This window comes from Pararge aegeria, chromosome 11 (assembly GCF_905163445.1).
Source record: "Pararge aegeria chromosome 11, ilParAegt1.1, whole genome shotgun sequence".
In the NCBI taxonomy this organism is placed as follows: Eukaryota; Metazoa; Arthropoda; class Insecta; order Lepidoptera; family Nymphalidae; genus Pararge; species Pararge aegeria.
Genome location: NC_053190.1, coordinates 13,806,417 through 13,822,683, shown reverse-complemented (window position 1 = coordinate 13,822,683; position 16,267 = coordinate 13,806,417). Strand labels below are relative to the sequence as shown.

The following is a 16,267-nucleotide window of genomic DNA, read 5'->3' as shown; positions in this document are numbered from 1 at the left end:
GCAAAGAAACTACGTATTTATCGCGGGTAACACCACGGGGCGCAGCTAGTATTCTCTATATATAAAAAGAATTGACTGACTGATTTATAATAGCACAGCCTATACAGCTGGAGTTAGAAACTTCAGATTTTACCATAACGGATTTTTATCCATAACGGATCTAATAAACTAAGTGTTTCAGCTTTTAGATAAAAATAAAGTAAACATGTATTTTAATGATTTAGAAAATTTCATTCCAGAGGGGGTGAATTGGGGATGGAAGTTTGTATGCAAGTTCCTAATTTTCCAAGTTATATCCATGGCGGTTCCATTAATTATGATGAGAAAACTTACATAATTTGTTTAAAAGCATTCCTGCTCTCCCCGCTAAGGTAACCAAACTGATAGTTATCCCATGCTTCTACTACAAGGTTGTACGAAGGATGCGTTTCTCGATCCAACCAATCTGATACTTTTAGTGCTCCTGTGTCTGCATTTATAAGAAACTTTCCCTGAAAATTACAACGAAATTTGAGATGCAAATAACTTTAAGTATAATCTTCTCTTAATCCATTGTAAGGCGTATTTTTACCAAAACTTCTTTTTAATTGATGTGCTCTAAAGACAAAAGTTAGCATGATTTTTATGTTATGGGCACACTGTCGTCAAAAATTTACCTATAGTCTATAGTAGTTTTCAAATATATTATAAGATATGACAATGGTTGGAAAAAAATATATATTACTGTCAGTGGCGTGCACTTGATACATTCACAAAAGCACTGCCTACCCAAATTATTTTATATAACTTGTATAGGAGGGTAATTTTTTCCATTTTATGCCATGTACCTGCTTTATGCATACCCTGGCGGAAGACCTTGTGCACGCCACTGATTGCATTATCATTAGTTGTAAGAATTGTTATCTGTTAGATCCCTGTCATTTAAAGGGTTCAAATATATTGAGCAAAATAATAGTAATTCCTTAATTGTTCGAATACCTTACCTGTGTAGTAACTCTGTCGAGAAGATAAGTGACTTTCCCGTACTCTCCAGAATCAGCATCCCTTGCTATGATATTGGCTATGGTAGTACCGGGTTCCGCATCTTCTTTTATTCGGTATTCAAATGGTGACATTTCGAAAACAGGGTTGTTGTCGTTTTCGTCCAATACCTAATACATTCGAACTCGTTTATTTCAGAAGTAATAGTAATTTTCCTACGAGCGTGCCTACTTTTAGTTAGGTATAAATTTTTGTTTTATGCACGTGCATGGCAAAATTTTTAAAAAACCTAACGAAACGTGGTCACAGTCGTCGGCTATACGTAGCACTAGATTTATATGACATCTAGCTATATTATCCCGCGACTTCGTTCGCACGTTCTCATTACCACGTTCGTTTTTCTGCAATAAAAATATCCTTGGTTCGTGACCAGAAGCTATCTCTACGCCAAATTCCACCACAATCGGTTTAGCTGTGTATATATAACAAAGGCTTTATATGTAAATTCCCCGTGAATTGTCGTAGAAGCTACACTGTATCTCGATTTGGAAATTTAAGCCGTACAAACGAAATAGTTTTAAACGCTTTCATAGCATTTTAAGTGGAGAATTAACTTATTCTGTGTTACATTCGGTAAAAATTGACTTTCATCTGATTTACATAACGCACCAACGCAAGTATGAAAACGCAAAACTGAGGTGCGGTTTCTGGGACATAGCAATGTAATATTCTATAGTACTCGCAATTAGAAGCTATAAGTTTCGTAAAAGTTACAAGCTATGTTGATAATTCAATCATAAAACAAATAATCCCAAATTCAATCAACTCAAAGTTTGTTTATTGCTCGTTAGTTTCGTATTACACGTATGTAGGTACGTGTAATACGGAACTAACGAGCAATTTCACTTCAGTCGGGTTACATTAATTTTTTTACAAAATTTATAGCTTCTCGTGACGGGGACTGTGTATTGAAGCTCAAAACCTGTGCAGTAGGTGTCGGATGTATCTAATCGTGACGATGTCTGTTAGGTGCCCACCGAAGAATACGAACCTGTATAAACAGATCCACTACAGCATACCGCGGAGGTAGGCCGTTATCCACCGCTTTCACAGTGAGATTTAACCACGAATGCATTTCGTGGTCTATTTTGCTTGCCACCACCAATTCACCAGTCGCGCTCTCCATGTGTACTAGATTTAGTAGTTCCTCGGGTCCTAGGAAAATGCGATACATGAAAAGAGTACCAAGTCTGTTGTACACAAATAACTGGACCTACATTAAATATCCAGCTAAAAGCAATCCAGTGTCTGTAGAAAAGGAAAACTGAACAAATAACGTTATTGTTAAAAATAGACCTTGAAATTACGAAACTGTTAAATGTTGACTGAGCTTTTGAAATTTTGGACAGGGCATAAATTTAGTTATATTGTAGTTTTTGATACGTTTTTATACCAATTTCTATGAAATCATTATGTCGGATATAAGTAGAACCGTGATTTGCTATTGAATGGGCAGAAGTGGGAAGCAAACACTTAGAGTCGATTCCTCCGGCGCTGCAGATAACATGGTGCTTGATTGTATGCCCGCTATTTATATTTTAAAATACTAGATTTTTTATTTAAAAAGCGTTGTGGTGGACACCGCATTTTAATATATGGTATAAAATGCTACTAACGCAGCAAGCGTATATTATAAAAGCACTTTTTTAACGCCAGCGAAGATGAAGACCCTGATCTCTAACGTTACCTGGACTTGGGTATGATCCTGGGCTTAACGGACTTATCCCCAGTTTAACTAACCTAACTACCCAACGTCCTTCGTCTAACTAACTAAGTTGAGGTCCTTAATTCGTCCGAGGCGCCTTGGATGACGATACCCATCGAACCACTTTGGCTAAACTCCTAGCGAAGCTTTGCGCTCGCTGAAAAGCCCCGATGGCGCTGCTGGATACCTTATAGTGGATTACAGTTGAAAAGATCCAAAGCAAGAAACTTTATCAACATTCGCAACCGGTCAGGTGTCCTGATTTATAGAATCTTTTGCCGTGTGGAGACGGCAGATTAGAATATAGTTGGCACCAACCCGCCTTATTCCACGGATGTCTTACGAGGTGACTATGGCAAAATAACGGATAGCGGCGAACTGAGTCCTCTGTGCTACAAAGGACTGCCATCTACTGTGATCACCAGCCTCTCATCCCATCTTGGTGGTTATGAGAAACCCTTTCGTTGGGAGAACCCTTTAGAGCAGCGGACTGTTACAGGTTATTATTGAATCAATGAATAATATCTTACCTTCAAGAAAATACTTCATAGACCGATTCTTATCTGCATCATCAGCTATTACAGTTTCAATATGCATTCCGTTCTTAGAGTTTTCCGTGATCGACGTCTTGTAGAAGGGCTTTCTGAATTTTGGATTATTGTCATTTTCATCCCCCACTATTATGGTCAAAGTTGATGACGCAGTTTGTAGCGGACCACCATCTATGGCGGCCATGTCTTCAACTGTGATAGTTAGTTTTATGACTTCTACTTTCTCTCTGTCTAGCAATCTGATAAGAATACAATTTGGGATATAAGTTGAATTGAAAGTTATTCGATTGAAAGTTTTTAAATCTCAGTAAGTGACCAAGGTTTTTTCCTATTCGAACTGGAATCCCGAACTCTGTTATGTAGAGACCGGAAAGTTCTGGGGTTCTGGGAGTCAGGTCAAAAAATTTAAAGGCCATCAATAAACAGGTTCTTAGTACCAGCTCGGAGAAAGTTCGCCCTTTGAACTTCGAATAGCACGTTATCATCGTCATTGTTAAAGTCTGCTCACTCGCATTAAAGCAACGCCTAAATTCGAAATCCTCAAATCAAAACGAAACAAAGACGTAATAATATCCAATAAGTGCCCAAGGGCATCCATGTGTTTAAATATCTTCAATCCTAAAATCAATAGCCGTACTGCCGTATAAAAAATTGAAGAATTCATTGAAACAGCGGCTTGTTACCAATGTATTTTATGAATTGACGAATTTCTGCAATTTAAGCCTCATAAAAAAATATTTAACTTATTACCATAAGTTTTACCAGATTTTTTATGTTGGTTGCCTGACCGGATATGATGCGACTTTTTTTTTACTAAGAACTTGTTTATCACATATTCATACAATTAAATACATTTAATTTTAAAGTTTAGATTAAGTCAGTTATATAGATAAAAAACTTACTTCACAACCCTTAAAGAGCCATCCACAGTGTTCAAATCCCACAACGACAGATAATCGTACTCGGTAATAGGTACAGGTACACCGTCTTCATTTTTGGCGTAACTTGCCATTTTGTCTAAAGCGAATCGAAGGACTGGCTGCTCGTCCAAATCGTAAGCTTGGGCTCGATATATTGTTGTGCCAACCTGGAAATATCATCATCATCCCATGACGACCCATTACCGGCCCACAAGAGGGAATGGGTCACCACTCAACAAGAAGGGTTTAGGCCGTAGTTCACTACGCTGGCCAAGTGCGGATTGGTAAACTTCAAACACCTTTTAGAACGTAAAAGAGAACTATCAGTCATGCAGGTTTCCTCACGATGTTTGCCTTCACCGTTAAATCGTTTAATATTTAATTGCAAACGCACATAGCTCCAAAAATTTAGAGGTGCATACCGGGGTTCAAACTCGATTAAATTGAAAAGGGTGACTCATGCGGTGTGACCCACAATGTTCATGAAAATTCACGGAAACCTTTTCTTGCGTTGTGTCTCCAATTTAAAGCCCTCTTTCTTCAATATTTATTTTGTTTCAAGTTTTGACAGCAAACAGTACACATATTTTCATTAGATATTATAATTTTTTTATATTTAAATACTAATATTTTTCGCATTACATGGAAAAAACTAATCGTGAAGTGATAAATATAAATATTCCGCCGAGTACATCGGCATCGGGACCTTCCAACATTAAAGAACATATTCAAGTGAATTTGAATAATAGCACAATACAAAATGTTAATACTACTACAATAAATAATTCTACCAATAATACTTTAGTTTATATCTATATACTATTATCACCTTCGAGTTTTAATACCCCTTATTATATAAACAACAGTTGCATAAATAACTATTGGAAGAGGAGATGTCTCTTAAAAAGTTCAAAGTTTGTATTAAACGTAAGCTTATAGAAAAGTCCTATTATAGTATAAAGGACTACGTAATCGATAAAAAAGCTTGGGTGTGAATTATTGCTCTAACCAGTTTGCTCTTCTAATTATTTTAAATGACATTGTGAGATGGTGATAACAAAAAAAAACATCCGGCTAAGTTTGTTGTGGGCTTCTTCTTAGATCAACACGCGTCTGGAACCCTCGTAGCTTTAGTTTTAAGTTTACGAATGTGGTTATCGCCCTCATCTCACTACCGTGTAATTCTTATGTACGCATTAAAAGAGCAACCTATGGGCCTACTTGAATAAAGATATTTTTGACTTTGACTTTGACTTTGGAAATATTTCGACTGACCTGTACGTTTTCAACAACATGAACTATTCCAGGTTCAAGCAGTATCGGTGGTTTATTGTTGACATCAACAATAGTTATGTTGACTATAACCGCTGCGCTCAGTTGATGATCTCCTATGCCACCATCAAGGGCAACCTGGGAAATATTTAAAAGTTTTAGTTTCAACGGTGCAACTCCTGGAAATAATTATGACGAACAAATTGAATAATATTTGCTGTTTGGAGAGAGTTGCTTTTTATACAGACTGAATTGAGTTAAGTAAATTAGTCCAATTTCGAGGAACCGTCGAATACAACTCTGATGGACAGCGTTCGGGAAACTTTAAGACCAAAGTCTTCGATCAGTGCCAGTGCCATGTTGCCAGTGATGACTTATGTCTCCAAAACGTGTTCGCTGACTATAGATCCCATAAGAAGGCTCCAAATCACTCGGCGGTCGATAGAGAAAGCTATGCTTGGAGTATCTCAAGGTGATCAAATCAGGGATTGGAACTGCATTCAAAAGACCAATGTCCAGGATTGGTTTACATGTTGATGATGAAATTAGTTTAGCTTTTCGATGCATTTGTGCAGTCATACCGGCTTTGGCGTGGCAACGTACAGGGATATGACATTGAGCTTCCTTTTAAAAGCTAAATATTTTGTTTATTATACCTAATTTCTTACTCAGTCTGTTGTTACAAGGTCATTATCATCATCATGGGCAGCCTATTAACGCCCCACTGCTGAGTACAGGCCTCTCATAGGAGTGACGGTTTTGGAATATAGACCCACAACGCTGATCCAATGCGGGTTGGTGGACTTAAACGATTAGTAGAACAAGTAAGTAATAATAACCGGGACCGATTGCTTTAAGCTCTCCAAGGCACAGCGGCAGACACAGCCGTTTCCTAACTCCGGGCTGTTACTGAAAATTCTTTAATACAAAATACACAATACCTTATACCCAGTGGCGTGCATAGAGGGTATGCACAGGGTATGCAGATGATATAAAATGAAGAATATCTCCTGTCCGAGTCATAAAAATTGATTGTGGGTTCGATTCCCACGACTGGAAAATGTTTGTGTGATGAACATGAATGTTTTTCAGTGTCTGGGTGTTTATCTGCATATTATAAGTATTTTATGTATATTATTCATAAAAATATCCAGCAGTCATCGTTGTACCCATAACACAAGCTACGCTTACTTTGGGGCTAGATGGTGATGTGTGTATTGTCGTAGTATATTTATTTATTATTATTTATTTATTTATAATAATTCTTGGCCCGATCCGGTATTCGAATCTAGGAAATCGTGGTGGACCAACAAGGCAGTTAAAAAGTACTAGGAAGTTATGAAAGCTCACCACAGTAAGAGTGTATTTGGTGCTCTTCGGATCTGTTCTATCGGGATCCAGCGATGAGCCGTTAGCGACGGAAATGAGTCCAGTGCGAGAGTCGATCACGAACTTATCGCTGGCGCCGCGCTGAATGCGATACACTACACGATTGTTTGGCGATGATCCGTCACCATCACGAGCTTTCACCTAGTGAGAAGTTCAGGATTTTATCTTAAACATGCTAGGAAATTTGTGCATAATATTGACAACCTTCATCGAGATAAATCGAAAAAGCTGTACATACGAGCAGCAGCCGACAAAAGTTGACTGAAAATCCCTATTTGTCGTAGCCAAATAAATAACATATTATTCAACTCATATCTGTTGGGTGAATTAAAAATGGAACGATCTTATACTCCGGATCATCGTGTAGAAACTGATTAGGGGATATGACGACCATATTCCCTATATGCAAAAAAATACTCTTTCGCATTTATAATATTAGTAAAGAGTTTACAGGACCAACGCAGACCAACTTCGGTTATTGTTACAGTTATCGCATACATTATAGTCCAATCTAACATTTGAGGTTGTATGTACCTTTAATAGATATACTGAAACTTTAGATTGCAGTATATCTATTAACGGTACTTATTTTGGACAAAGTATATCTTTAAACGACATGGGCATGTTTGCTGTTCTTCAGTTTTGCCGGAATAAGAATGTGACGGGTCGTAATAATTGCATGAAGGATATAATTAAGTGAAACGACATTCCTTCACAAAATGATAGCGAATATTATATTATTTATTATCATTACAAATCACAGCATACCCATTTTTTTTTATAATATTGCGCTAAATTTAATCTCACTTATCATGTAAGTCAAAATTTATCTATCCATGCAGGATGGATAAATTTTGCAATGCAAAAAGATTATACCCCTATCACATAGGTTGCTTTTTATCCCGCGAAATTGTACGCTTCCCGCAAACAAAAACCGTGTATGAAGCCGCGGGTAACAGCTAGTGTTAAATAAATGAGAAAATATTGCGCTCTTACAAGGCTATATCAACTGTTTATTATTGTTTTATATGTTCAACTGGTCATCCGCAGCCTATTGACGTCCCACGGGGTACAGGCTTCCTCTCTCATGGCAGAGACGGTTTAAGAGCATAGAACCACCACGCTACTGAAATGCGGGATCGCGGGCTATTATCACAAGTAAGTTATAATAACCGCCAACCATAAAAAAAGACGCCAGGAAAAACAATCTTTCAGCCGGCCTATAATATACCTGAGAGTTAATATTGAAAATACATACGCACTTCAGAGGATGTAGAGGTACATGTTGTATTAACTGTATTTGAGACTTATCTTAGAAACGGAAACGCTAATTGAATTTGAGTAAACCATTGCCATAGTTTTTACTGAAAAAAAACAAATACAGCCCAAACATCACATGCAAAAGTAAAATCAATTAGGTACGCATCTTGTAGTGTACGTACTATGCTCGTGTCGGTCTTTTATCTTCAATAAGGTTGTCATAAGTAAACTTAGAATGTTTTGAATTACTTTGTATGGAAAATATATATTTTGACAGGGTATATATTAAATATATATTTTTTCTGCTTATGAAATATACTTATACATCCTTAAACAGTATTTCGTAATTCTGATACAAGTTGTATAACAAAGAGATATTAGAAAACTCTTTTTGCAATGACTGAGTAAAAGTGATATGTGTTTAAAGTATATGTCTATTCCATACCTCAAGTACACTAGTTCCACCAGGCATGTCCTCAGGAATGGATCGTTTATAAATCATCTGTGAGAAGAGTGGTGCGTGATCGTTGACGTCTTGAACGTATATTGTTACAGGTACGGTCGATGAAAGAGCCGGTATACCGAAGTCACGAGCCCTGACCTACGGGTAAAAACTATGGTAAGAAAAAAAAGACTAATAAAAAATAAGACTTTTAAGCAGATATTTTTAAGTAGAAAAATACCACAGTAACGTTATTTTAACATAAATAACTATAATATAGCTTTTAAGCTCAATTCTTTGTGATGCAGTTTGAAACGTACAGTAATGGTTACAACTGGAACTTAAGGAATAAAAAAAATGCTATCCCACTTCTGAAGTTTTTATACAATAAATATAACAATAAAGAGTTTTTTAATGAACATAAGAAATAAAAATGAATGTTAGTTTGCAGAACATTAAAAAACAAAATATTATGATAAATAATACCATTAAAGTAAACTTTTGAATTAAATATGAACGTCAGTATACGGAATCACTGTTATTTATAGTTTTTTCAAATATTTTTCCGTAGGCACTTACAGTTAAATGTATCGGTCGAATATTGCTGTTATCGCCAGGTATTTGTTCAAAATCTAGACCTCCGACGGGAGTTATGATACCTAAGTTTGGATCTATTGAGAAGTTGTGTTTATAATCGCCTCCAACTATCGAATATTCTATGTGACTGTTTTTTGTACCTGAAACACATTTAATGATTCAAAAATACACTTTTAAAGAAATATTCAAATTTAAATTCAAATTAATAATTTCTTTATTAATGTAGGACTATCACAGGCACTTATGAAGCGTTCATACATATTTGTTTTCATAATTGTAAGTGGATGGTGATAACTTCGTTCGCCAACTTAAATCTAAAGCTACGAGGGTTCCAAACGCGCCCTGGTCTAAGAAGAGCCCACAACATATTCTTTCTCATAGTATTACTTGACAGATCAAGCAGATTGCCCACTTGGTGTTAAGTGGAAAAACATCGTCTATAATCAGAACAACAATGAAGGGCATGGAAGGAACTCGTCCTACAAACCGTCGCCTTGTGTCCATCAACCTGAGGGTTTAAGGCTCATGTGCCTGTAATTTAACCGCCCTTCGGAACAGAACAGCATTGCAATAATGTATCTACATCAAGTATCGACCGTTTTTTTTTATCGAAGAATTTAACACATTAAATTGTCTATGATATCGAAATAACTGCCTCTGAGCCTCTTGGCTCGATAGCATAACCCTGTTTGGGTTTGCTATCGAGCCATATTGGGTTATGCTGTGCTAACTTTTCTGTTTGTTTAACAGAAAAGTTTTGTCTGTTTGTCTGTCAGGTTCATATAATACATGGATTTACAATATTCACCTATATTTGTTGAGAGTTTGCCAGTTCCCGGCATTATGATATTAATTGGGTCGATAATAATGTTTTGTGGTCTTACCATTTAAATCGATATCTCTTGCTTCCAAAACGAGTGGGTTTTCAAATTCCATTTCATTTTCCAATAGCCTCGCCTCGTATTTGTTCGCCAGAAACATAGGTGCGTTGTCGTTGACATCTTCGATGTTTATTATTAGTTGGACGGTGTTCCGGTTTCCTTTGCCCTAATAAAATAACTTTCGTATTTAATCAAAATAATCGCAGTGTTTGACTGTGGTTACTTAATGAATGCGTCTTGTTAAACCTCATAGGATCTTTAATTTATTGAACGACATCATAAACTACATAGTAGTTAAAAAAAAAACTGTTGTCCATGCTTATATTCGGGACGGCTGAACCAAATTTGTCTTTACATGTAGGATTTGGAAACAGTCATATTAGCTACTTCTCATAGCTGAGCCTCGATTAATATCGGCTGGACTGTTTTAGTTTAGGCAGATTGTTTTGCAATGATTTTTCAATGCTACTTAAAATGTGCAAATAAATCGCTGGATCACAAATTCCCTTAAAAAAAAAAAGAAAGAATGTCTTAAAGTAACATCTTTTTCAAAATTTAGTGCCTCATTGGTTAACAAATAACTTAAGCGGCGGTAGACCATTGAAATTGCTTAGACGTATCTTAAAATAGAATATGCATTTTACAGCGTCATTAGGACATTTATTTTCTAGATAAAATAAATACATATATAGGAATAATAGTATGACAAAAACGTTTTTTTACCTGATCATCTCTTGCTTCAACAGTCAGATAATGTCTAGATATCAGTTCCCGATCAAAGCTATCGTCACCCGCTTCTTTGACTGTTATAACGCCTGATATCGGATTGAGGAACAATCTGAAAAGGATACAATAATTTGTGTCATAGTTTTGTTTTGATAAGTTACGTAAGTATCCTGAATTTATAACTACGACTTTAAGAAGGTACAATGGTTTATCTGAGCAATTTTAGCCAATCATAACGCACAAACTTTACGCGCAAAAAACGTTGTTGCGGCTCGTTTAGCGTTCTCTGCTCTGAGTGAGATAACATGCAGTGGCGTGCACTTCATACATGCACAGAAGCAATGCCTACCCTAATAATTAAAAGTTGCCAAATCCCGTTTTCCGTGTCTTTAGGGGTACAACACTCTTCATCAATTAACGGTTGTCTGGAGGAGATCGCCTGATGCGATAAGGCCGCCTATAATTATTTACCATTTATTTTGTTTAATTTTTTTCTGTATTTGCAATAAAGACTTTCTATCTATCTGTCTGCACAGCGTGGTGATTATTTGCGAACCCTTTCATTGGGAGAAGGCTTTGGTCCAGCAGTGATATGTTAAAGGCTGAGAGAGCTATAGATGAGAGACTACTTACAAATGTGCAATGCTGCCTCCTAAACTGGTGTACCGGATGCCTCTAGTGCCGTAGTTATCGGAATCCTGGTCAAAGGCCTGCACCCAAGCAACTGTAGTGCCCACACCACAATTTTCCGGTATAGACACGGTGTATAGGGACTCTGTAAACTCTGGAAAGTTGTCGTTTTCATCCTTTATGTGCACCATTATTGGTACTACACTGGAAAAAAATAAAAAATAAATTGTGGTCAAAAATTACTGAAGTTTACTTTCCGAAGACTGTTACACATATCAAATCATTATATAATACTATAAATGCAAAAGAGTTAGTTAGTTTGTCCTTTTTCACGCAGCAAGTGAACATTTGATTGGCGTGAATGTTTGCACAGAGATAGGAGAATGTTATTTTTTGACTTAAGGAAAACAAAGGCTTTGCAAAATTCGCGAGCTGTTGCACTTATTGTGTCTGCCAGTTTGTCCTTCTTTCACGCAGCAACGGAGGAATAGATCAATGTGATTTTCTTCTTTCTTTCATTCTTTCTTATGTAGACAGTTATAGAGCTGGAGATTGGATACCCATTTTCTAGTTTAGTGTGGACTTTTTTTATTTAAAAAAATGGGTCGCGATTATAAATCAACTGTTTTATTACCTCATTTTGGGTTCTTTGGATACAATTTCTTTGGCAACTATACTGAAATTCATAACAGTCACTTTCTCATAATCCAAGTAAGACGGATTGCTCACTCTTATTAAAAACGATGCTTCATTGATACCCTTGAAAGGGGTAACATCAAATACACCATTGTCGCCCACTAAATAAAGTTCGAATGTTCCATTTTTACCCTGAAACAAATAAGTTTATTTATCTTGGCAATAATTATAAGTAGATTTAAGTCAGCATCACCATCATTATCCTCACAATATTCTTTAATATTGTGAGGATAATGATGTATTGTGAGGATGTCATATGAAAAATTAGACATTTGCCAAGCAATAGGACTTTTCATATTGCTCGACAAATGTCTCATTTTTCATATGACAGATATATAAAGTTAAGCCAGTGGCGTGCATATAGTATGCAGATGATATAAAATGACGAAAATCTCCAGTACGAGTTATAAAAAACTTAAGGATAGGCATTGCTAGAGTTATAAAAAGCCTACTTTTGAGTATTTATAATTCTTACTGCAGGGCTAGCATAGGAAGGAGACAATTATCTCCCCAGGGAAAGGATACAAATTTATCTTCTCCCACAGCTTTATTAATTTTTAGAGCACTGCACTAAAGCACAAGTGGAAATAATATCCAAATAATATATGTGTAATAATAAAAAGGGATAAACTTTTCCAACTCCATATTCTTGTGCTTTAGAAGGTGGTATTAGATGGAGGGTAACAGTTAAAAAAAAGCCTACCCTTAAGTATTTATAACTCATACTGGAGATTTTCTTAATTTTGTATCATCTGCGTACCTTGTGCATACCCTCTATGCACTATGGTAAATAATACTAACAATAAGCATAGCTCCAGTGAATACCAATAAAAAGGCAATCTTGTGACAATTGTCTAGTATTGACTAAAGTCTCACTCTTACTGTTTCATTAAAACATTTTATTTTGTTAATTAAAATAAATAAAAAATAAATCAAAATAGCCTTTATTCTCTGACTAAATAAATTGTTGCTTATATACTACTAGTTACTAAATCTATTATTTAATTAAGTGATATTTATTCCTAAAAGATTTGTTTTGCAACACCAGCGCGCTTAGTCAGGCTGTCCTTGGACATAGGCCTCCTCTAGAATTCTCCAGTGTGCTGTCTCTGGCTACTCTGCCAATTCCTTGATTTTAAGTCCTTTTTGCAAATATAGGTGTACTAAGGGTTGCTAATAAACATTATATACAGTTTTACTACACACCTGTTAAGTAGACTTTTTTTTACATATGCACTGTCACTCAAATGATAAAATACACTTGTATACCTGGTCATAATCAAACACCTCTGGCACACCTTCCTGTAAGAATGTGATAGGTGTGTTTTGCTGAGCGTTCTCTATCACCTCGCCAACATATCTCAGGCTCCTGAACCTTGGCTTCTCATCATTCACATCTGTGACAATGACTGTCACTTCTGTAGTTGCACTTGGTAAAGGTGACACCATGTGAGACTCCTCAGTAGCCTGAAAACGTAATATTTATGGGTTTTATTTACCTGGCTAAGTGTGGTGAGTATGCAGTAGCCAGAGGCATGCATATAGGTTATGTACTATTCCATTTTATGATGATATAAAATGGAATAAATCTCCAGCATGACTTATAAAGACTTAAGGTTAGACTTCGTACAAGTTATAAAAACTTGTACCCCTATATGCACTCCCCTGGCAGGAGCTCTAGTTAATCACACAGCTGGACAAAGGACTCCTCGTTCGCCTGATTGTTGGCCTGATCTCTTTATCCCCATATGATAATAGGGGGATAAAGAGATCAGGCCAACAATGCTGAATCAGTGAAGGTTTGCAGGGCTAATATTGTTACTACATGATGGATGGATTTGATTTCTTAACTTATGCTGGAATACAATTTGTATCATTTTCTGCATAAGCAGTTAAAGTGAAGGGGGGTATCGCTTTGGCTTTCCTTTTGTGGAGACTGAGTTTAATTCCCGCATGCACTACTGAGTTCTCGGAATTTTGAATTTGAGTAATTTAAATATCCCTTGCTTTAATGGTGAAAAAAAACATCTTGAGGAAACAAGCATGCCTGAGATTACTCCATAATGTTCTCAACTAAGTGAGAAGTTTACCAATCTGCACGTGGCCAGTGTGGTAGACTACAGCCTAAATGCTTCTCATCCTGAGAAGATACCTGTGTTCTGTTATAGCGGGCTGGTAATGGGTTGACGGTAATATAACAAAAATATAAATGTGTGTCTGTTTACAAATTTGCTTGTTTGGCTCAACAACATTACCAATCTTGAAGAAATCTAGTATAGAGATAGTTTATATCCTAGAGATGCACAGACAGGATCCTTTTTATACATGACCATGGACTTAGATGACAACCTATGCGTGGTAAACAGATATACTAGTCCTGACAAAACTTGAATTACTGCGCTATTGTAAGATAATAAATAAATATAACTACCAATATCTCTAATATATAAGCTCCATTGCTATTATTCGGGTCCTCCCTGTCTAGCGGGCTGACTGTGTACACTGTGCCCGAGCTGCTATCAATGTCAAAGTGCTCTTCTCCACCCGATATGATGCTGTACGAGATGCGATTGTTGATACCTCTGTCACCATCAATGGCCCGCACTGAAATTACAAGGAATTAATAAAGATTTTTTTGCATTTAAATTAAGGATCATAAGAATTAGACTTACAGTTTACAGTGTGAACATGGTTTCCACAATATGGATTTTTTGAAAATTAAGTTATCTTTATGATAATATTGTACTGCAATAATGAACCTAGTTATTAATTTGAACTAATGTGTAGTCTGTAGAACCCCCAAGTTACAAAACTGCCAATAACGTGTCTGTATTAAAAGAATTGTTGAGGAAGATGATATTTCTAATTTAAATATATACTATAAATTAATGAATTTTTAATTCCTATCTTACTTAATTTCCAATGGCTCGATACAGGCCTCCTCTCTTACAGGAGACAGGGATTTTAGAGCTCCTCCATGCTTGTTTAATAAAGGTTGGAAGGCTTTGGTCACATACTGCAACTATTACCTTACAATGAGTTTTAAATTTTAGTGCTAATGACCTGGATCAAGTGACCAACAGCTTCACATGTTTTTAGCAGCATTGAGAAAAATACAGTCCAATTAAAACCTACAAAGTAGTATGCCCATACTACACTTTTCAATGAAAACCCCTTGAATCAATGTTGCCTATTCAATTCTACACCACACAAGCCTCTGTAGGGCATACCCAATGCTTGTATTCAGTAATTTTTCTAACAGTGGTGACCTATTATTACCCTACAAAAATTACATGGAGAATATAACTGGCAATTTAGGCAGTCGACACGTAGTTAACTTGTTTTGATATAGTACTAAAACTGGATCAAGTAACTTACCTTGTAAAACAGAAGTTCCAACAGAAGCATCTTCACTGATCCTCGTAACAGGACTGGCGACAACAAACTCCGGTGGCTGATCTTCAACATCCTGAACCTTTACCAGTACAGCCGCAGTGCCTGTGTTCACACGCCCCTGGTTCGCTCGATCTACGGCCAGCACTCGAAGTTGGTACAACGACTTGCGTTCGTAATCCAAACGATTAGTTAGGCGTATAACTCCTTTGCCATTTACTGTTTGTATCGCAAAGTTGTCTATATCACCGTCGAGTTCTTGAAGATTGTATAACACCTGCAATTTTTATTAGTGCAGTTAACTACAAATTGTAAACAATTATAAAACACACAAAATTCTTCTTCTTCTTCTTCTTCTTCTTTGAGTTAATGGCTTTTTGTCATGCCGGAACGGCACAGTTTACTTCGCCAATGACGGGTGGGTAGCTTGAAGAAAACACAAAGGAGGATGGTGAAAATGTCTTGAGACTATTTTAGTTCGCAAAACAATAGCAGGGTAGCGTTTTAGTAACTGTTAATATCTAACATTACAATATACTATAGATATTTATATATATATATATATTTTTTTTTTTTTCTTTTTTTTTAAATTATAGACAAAAAATATATGTGTTGTTATGCATAAAATGTACTGAATGTAATAGATTAGTGTATTTACAGTTTAATGTTGTTACGTTTAATGTATCTGCATAAGAATTTAACATGCGGACTAAACACAAGGATTAATAGACATTGTACACTTATAGGACGAGGGATCTTGGGGG

The 16,267-nt window shown here is 36.3% G+C and overlaps 1 protein-coding gene across 1 annotated transcript in view; it reads right to left on the bottom strand.

Moving 5' to 3' along the window:
- LOC120627234 (cadherin-23) overlaps positions 1–16,267 on the bottom strand; it is a 67,215-nt gene that overhangs the window by 14,452 nt on the left and 36,496 nt on the right. Inside the window, exons 5-20 of the mRNA XM_039895125.1 lie at positions 15,489–15,780; positions 14,542–14,714; positions 13,380–13,577; positions 12,049–12,242; positions 11,418–11,618; positions 10,782–10,896; positions 10,062–10,224; positions 9,160–9,317; positions 8,584–8,739; positions 6,840–7,019; positions 5,493–5,627; positions 4,200–4,384; positions 3,277–3,536; positions 2,033–2,196; positions 984–1,151; positions 334–491 (exon numbers count right to left, since the gene is read on the bottom strand). Coding sequence (XP_039751059.1) covers positions 334–491; positions 984–1,151; positions 2,033–2,196; positions 3,277–3,536; positions 4,200–4,384; positions 5,493–5,627; positions 6,840–7,019; positions 8,584–8,739; positions 9,160–9,317; positions 10,062–10,224; positions 10,782–10,896; positions 11,418–11,618; positions 12,049–12,242; positions 13,380–13,577; positions 14,542–14,714; positions 15,489–15,780 — 2,900 coding nt within the window. The remainder of the gene's footprint in view (positions 1–333; positions 492–983; positions 1,152–2,032; positions 2,197–3,276; positions 3,537–4,199; positions 4,385–5,492; positions 5,628–6,839; positions 7,020–8,583; positions 8,740–9,159; positions 9,318–10,061; positions 10,225–10,781; positions 10,897–11,417; positions 11,619–12,048; positions 12,243–13,379; positions 13,578–14,541; positions 14,715–15,488; positions 15,781–16,267) is intronic.